General features: G+C 52.0%; 1 protein-coding gene across 4 annotated transcripts in view; it reads right to left on the reverse strand.

The window, feature by feature from the left end:
• Positions 1 to 3654, reverse strand: part of COL5A1 (collagen type V alpha 1 chain) — a 135856-nt gene extending 132202 nt beyond the window's left edge. For all 4 annotated transcript variants that reach the window (XM_015645070.1, XM_015645066.1, XM_015645065.1 and 1 more), the window contains exon 1: positions 3286 to 3654. In XM_015645070.1, the coding sequence (XP_015500556.1) occupies positions 3286 to 3385 (100 nt within the window). In that variant the 5' untranslated portion in view covers positions 3386 to 3654. The remainder of the gene's footprint in view (positions 1 to 3285) is intronic.
• Positions 3655 to 5659: the final 2005 nt, after the last annotated feature.

Consider the following 5659-nt stretch of genomic DNA (forward strand, 5'->3'; position numbering starts at 1 on the left):
CCACACCTGGTATCTCCACACCTGGTATCTCCACACCTGGTATCATCTCCACACCTGGTATCTCCACACCTGATATCATCTCCACACCTGATATCTCCACTGCAGATAAATATCTGAGTCCCCCCCAGTTGTGGGAGACATCAGCACAAGCCCTGCACTGCTGCCCTCAGCTCAGCAGAGATGGGAAGCCACCAGTTTGATTAAACTCTATTTCAAAAAGGAATCAACCTGAAAAATCCATCTCCAATTCCAAATCCTAAAGGGCAGGGACAGCACCCATTTAAAATAAGGATTCACAACCCCTTTCCAGCCCCTCCTGATTTCTCCCAGGGCGCACAATAAGCACTAGGAACAACACCAAGGCAGCTTTTTTATTTAAACTTGCCATTAAAAGCATGTTTTGGTCAGAGCCAGCTGAGTCCTCACTCTGTCCCTGTGTGCACACCAAAAACCAGCGACTCCCCAGCAGGTTTTACCTTAGAGTTACCCCAAAGAGAAGAAATGGGATTTGAAATGGGATTTGAAATGGGATTTGAAATGGGATTTGAAATGGGATTTGAAATGGGATTTGAAATGGGATTTGAAATGGGATTTGAAATGGGATTCCTCCCATTCCCAAGTTTGGAGGAAGCTGACAGGATCAGCTCCTCAGCATTCCCTGAGATCAGGGGATGCTCAGCACAGAGTTTTCCTCCTGGCCCAGAAGAACAAGACAAGCCCAGAAGAACAAGACAAGCCCAGAAGAACAAGACAAGCCCTCTGCTGTCCCCTGGCCAGGCCATGTCCCACAGCTGGGTGCTTTTAACTTCCAAATTCCCATTGCAGCCTGGCATTGACAGCATAATCCAGTTTTTACAGGGGAAATTGGAACTGCCATCCATTCCAGACTTACAAAGTCAGATTTCTCCTTGTAAAACAATATCAACACTTTTGATTGGCAAAGTATTTTATAAAACCTCACTTTTAACTGGCTGGGTAAAGATTTTTTGGTTTAGGTGACTGGGGAAGAGCCAAGGGGAGAAGCTGGTAACAGGATACCACATGATTTCCATAATTTTTATTTTAGTTTGGATCGTCATTACTCTTCGCCACTAAAGGAAATTGCTGCCTCCAAAAAGTTTCACCCAGAAACCCGATTTGGTTTTTACAGGGATTTGTAAAAGCAGAGCTGGGTTCCAGCCTTGTCTGTGGGTCTGATTTTGGTGTGACATCATCTGTGCAAATATGGGAAAATCTGAGCTGGATGGGCAGAGGTGGGAGGCAGCTCTGACATTGTTATTTCCCTGTAATTCGCTGGAAATGCTCTGTGCCCGGTGCCATGCCACAGATTACAGGGGAGTTTCACCTCTCCACACAGAGAAACCAACCATCCTGAAACTCAAACACCCTCTGAGCTGAAACAAAACCAAAGACAACGTGGAAAAATTATTAAAAAAAAAAAAAAAGCCATCAAGACCATTAGTCAACGCCATCAGCAGCCCCAGACTGGCTCCTCCCTCATCCAAATGATTTGATGTCCTATTAGGCGGCTCATTAGGAAAACTCAAAGCCTTTCACCACAAGAGTCATTCCTCAGAGCTGCACGCTGGCCCCACAAAAGCTCCCAGCCATGCTCTGCTCCAGCAGCTGCCCCCAAAAGCTGTTTCCAAAGTCACCTGGTAGCTCTAAAAGCGGTGTGGGAGCTCTCTGAAGGATGAACACAGCCAGGGAAGTGCCTGAGGATGCTCTGGAAGCGTTAAAGCGTCACCAGGGGCAAGAGTGAAAGGAGAAATTTGTTGTTTTCTCTTTGAAACAGAGTGGGTCTGGTGATAATTCAATTTTCAGCTGATACAAAGTACCCGAGCAGGCGGCCTGACAAGAGGAGCTGGTGTCATTCCAGTGCTCTGCCAGCTGGAAAACAGCTCCAACATCCCAATTCCTCTGCAGGACAAACTCTGGGATCTGCCACCGTCCCCAGCTCTCCCTGCAGGGATGTTCAGGACATTTTATTCATTGAGTTTTTCCTCCCTGCTCAGCCTCCACAAGAAAAGCCTTAAGGGAAGCATTCCTCCAACGCCCACCTCTTCTTCCTTAAGGTCATTTGAAGAGCCCAGAAATGAAAATAATTTGCATCCCCGCTGCTTTACACAGAGAATCGCAGCGGTGTTTGTGCTGGTACCACTCAAACAAACCCTGCACGCCCCACTGCCAGCTCTTCCCAGCGAAAAAACACCCCCAGAACACCGAAATCCGGGCAGGGAAGCTGGATCTCAGTCAGCCCAGCTCTTCAGGCACTTCTCGGCTTCTCAAGTTACCCCGAAGAACTGGAGTTTAACTTTTCAGATTTCAAACCCAGGCTCGGCCAGCAAACCCCGCTCCCCTGAAATCCAACACAAACAGAGCTGGGCAGCGCCGATGGCTCCGAGTGTCCTCTGCAAATCGGGAAAGGCTCTGCAAACACCCAGGAAACTTTTCCAGCAGCCCCACAAAATCTCCCTGTGCTGTGGCATTTCCCAGCCCACCCGCGGAAGGCAGAAATTTGGGAAGCAGAGCTGTGGGAACAAACTGCACGGTCCCCAATGGAAACAGGAGTGGGTTCAGTCTCTCTTCTGCACCATTAGGGAGGAAAAAAAAAAAGAAAGAAAAAGACATTCCAGTGGTTTTCTGTGCTGCTGCACATCTGGAAGTTCAGAGCTTCCTCCTGCTGCACTCAGCCCCAAGTTTTAGGGAGAAACCCTGCGGGATTGGGGTTGGCGAGCTTTGGGATCCCCGAGCAGCTCCAAAGCTTTTGTGTCCCGAGCTTTGATGTGAGGAGGGAGAGCGGATTCCTGCGGGACAAAAAAACTTCCAGCTCCTCAAGGAGGAGGAACTACGCAAGCCCGGAGGTTTCCAGGGGACTAAATATACATTCACATATATATCCACAGCGAGATAGAAAGAACCAGAGCCTCCAGAAACTCATCCCCGACCTTTCCTCCGGAAAAAGCAGCCCGGCAAGAGGCAGCTCTTGCTCTAAGAAAGGCGAATAAAGAATTGTTTTAAGTTTTTTCCCCTTTTACGGGCCCCCTGACAAATGGCATTCAGAGAGTCGGGCAGCTAAAGGAGGTTGGGTGGGTTTTGTTGGGTGGTTTTTCCTTCTTTTTTTTTTTTTTTTTTTTTCCTTTTTCTTTTTTTTTTCTGCTGGAATATACGGGAGGAAGGAAAGCCAAGAGTTTTTTGCCCCGCACCAAAGCCCCCCTCGCCCACTCCCCCACGACCCCGCAGCATCTCCCACGCGGTTTGGGGGGGCTCGGGGACCCCCCTTACCTGCCCGGCCGAGGGACAGGGCACCCAACAGCACCAGCGCAGCGGGCACCGAGCAGCTCCGTATCCAACTGCGCCTTTTCCAGCGCGTGTGCGTATCCATGCTCCCCCAAAAAACGGGGCACCAGCTCGGGACAGCTCGAGGGGGGGGTTAAAAAAACCCCTCAGAATAAAAATAATAATAATAATAATAATTATAATATAAAAACCCCAAATCCAAGCTCTATCTAGAAGCGCAGAGCAGGCGCTCAGCCCCCCCGGCAGCCCCCCCACGGGAGCAGCCCTTTATAAAGCCATGGGGCGGGCGGAGGGTGCGGGGGCTCCGCCGCGCTCAGCTCCGGCCCTGCCTGCTCCCGGGCTGCCGAAAAAAACTTTTCCCTTCTCTCCCCACACCGCCCTTTTTTCCCCCTTCTTTTAAACCCGAGGCAGGAGTTTGTCAATCTCGGAGCAGCGCAGCAAATCAGGGCCGGGCGGAGCAGCCCCCCCAGCCCGGGCCAGCCCCCGCCCCCGCCGCCGCTTCCAGCGCCGTGTCCCGGCCCCCAAAAGAGGGTTTTTTTTTTTCCTCGCTTTTCCCCCCGCTGGAATAGCAGCAGACAGAGTTTTTCCGCCTCTTCCCCCTCCCGTCTCCTCGCTTTTCCCTGCGTTTTTCGGGTTCAGGAGGAGTTGATGTCCCCGCTGCTGGCGGGTGACAGGGAAGGGCTGGAGCTGTGACAGGAGCTTGGGGTGGGATATCAGGATAAGGTTTTACAGCCAGAAGGTGGCCGGGCGCTGGAGAGGCTCCCCAGGGAATGGTCCCAGCCCCAAACCTCAGTGGCTCCTACACGGGCTGGGATTCTTGGGCTCGATCCTTGTGGGTCCCTTCCAGCTCAGGATATTCTGTGATTCCATCAGATGGGGCACGTGGAGGGTGGAAAATGCGAGGATTTGGCAATAAAGAGCACACACAAAGGGTAAAAGTGCAAACGAGGAGTGGAAAGGGAAGGTGCTTCCCTTCCCAGGATATCTGGGAGTTGTGGCAAAACCCAGCTCTGGCTGGATGGAAGATGCAGATTCTGGGATGGAGAGGATGGAGCTGCTGGTCCTGCTCTGCACACCTGACTGAGCCCAGCTCCTGGGGCTCTCTGCACTCAGTCCCCCCTCCCCACAGCAGTGACAACTGCTAACTCACACTGCTGAAACCCAACTTTAAATGTTCTGGCACTGTGGGGCAGCAGTACCAGAGTAGTGCTCGGGGCTGGAGCTGGATCATCCTTAAAGGTCTTTCCTACCCAAGCCTTTCTCTGATTCTATAGAAAAAAATCAAATCTCCTTTCCTACACCATCCCCAGCCCTCAGGTCCAGGAGAGGACACATCACACTGCAGAACTGGGTGGCCCACAATGCTGCAGACCCCTCTACAACACCAAAATCAGATTAAATGGAGACCAGAGAAAGAAAAAACAGCAAAATCCAGCCCTTTCCCTTAAAGAAATGCTTTGAAGACGCTTGCTGGTGTCAACACTTTTTCTGTCAGTGCCATCAAAGACCTGAAGGGCGCTGCTGGCAGCACTGATGTCACAGCCAGGTGACAGTCCCAGCTCCCTTGGTGTCCCCTCCAGCCCCAAACCCCGGGCCACACCAGAGCGTTCCAGCCCTCTCCACTCTCCCTGCACAGCAGCAGCCTCACCATCCACAGGGGAAAAAACACTTAATTCCCACCCTTTGGACTCCAATTTCTTTGGTTTGGTCACCCAGCACTCCTGGGCAAGGTCCCGTTCAAGGGTAGTGAAGGAGTTCTGCTCATCCTGAGCCTGATTTTTTGGCTGTCGGATGGAAGAACCCAGCTCCACGATGAGTTTTGGCCTTAAATCTTTGACCTGGTGGAATGAGAGTTACTTGGATGGACAATCAATACCAAACACATCAAAACCTTAAAGGACAGGAGGCCAAACCCCCCCGATCAAGCAATGGGAAAGGGATGCTCCCAGTACACTCGGGGAAGGTTTTGTAAGGATTGAGAGGGGAAGAGCTGCAGGAAATCCCTCCTTTCCCTCTGAACCTGCTGAGATACCTTCCCCCAGCTCCCAGCCTCGCTGTGAAACTGGAAAAGCTGGAGTTTGAGCCTCACGCAGGAAGAGATTCCTGCTGAAAGAGCCTTTCAGCAGGCGGAGGTGAGAGGCAGAGCGGCAGGAACAGCTCCGCACGTGTGGGGACGGTGCCAGCGGCGCTCCCGGGCAAATCCCGCCGGTGAAAACCCCTTCCAGCTCCTCCTTTCGTGGGTTACCGGGTGACTGGAGGCTGGCAGGAAAATCACACCGTGCTCCATCTCCCGGAGGAGCCTGGAGGCGAAATCTTCCAGGGCAACACCTGCACAGCCCTGCGGCCACCTCTGCTGAGC

Source organism: Parus major, chromosome 17 (assembly GCF_001522545.3).
Source record: "Parus major isolate Abel chromosome 17, Parus_major1.1, whole genome shotgun sequence".
Classification (NCBI taxonomy): domain Eukaryota; kingdom Metazoa; phylum Chordata; class Aves; order Passeriformes; family Paridae; genus Parus; species Parus major.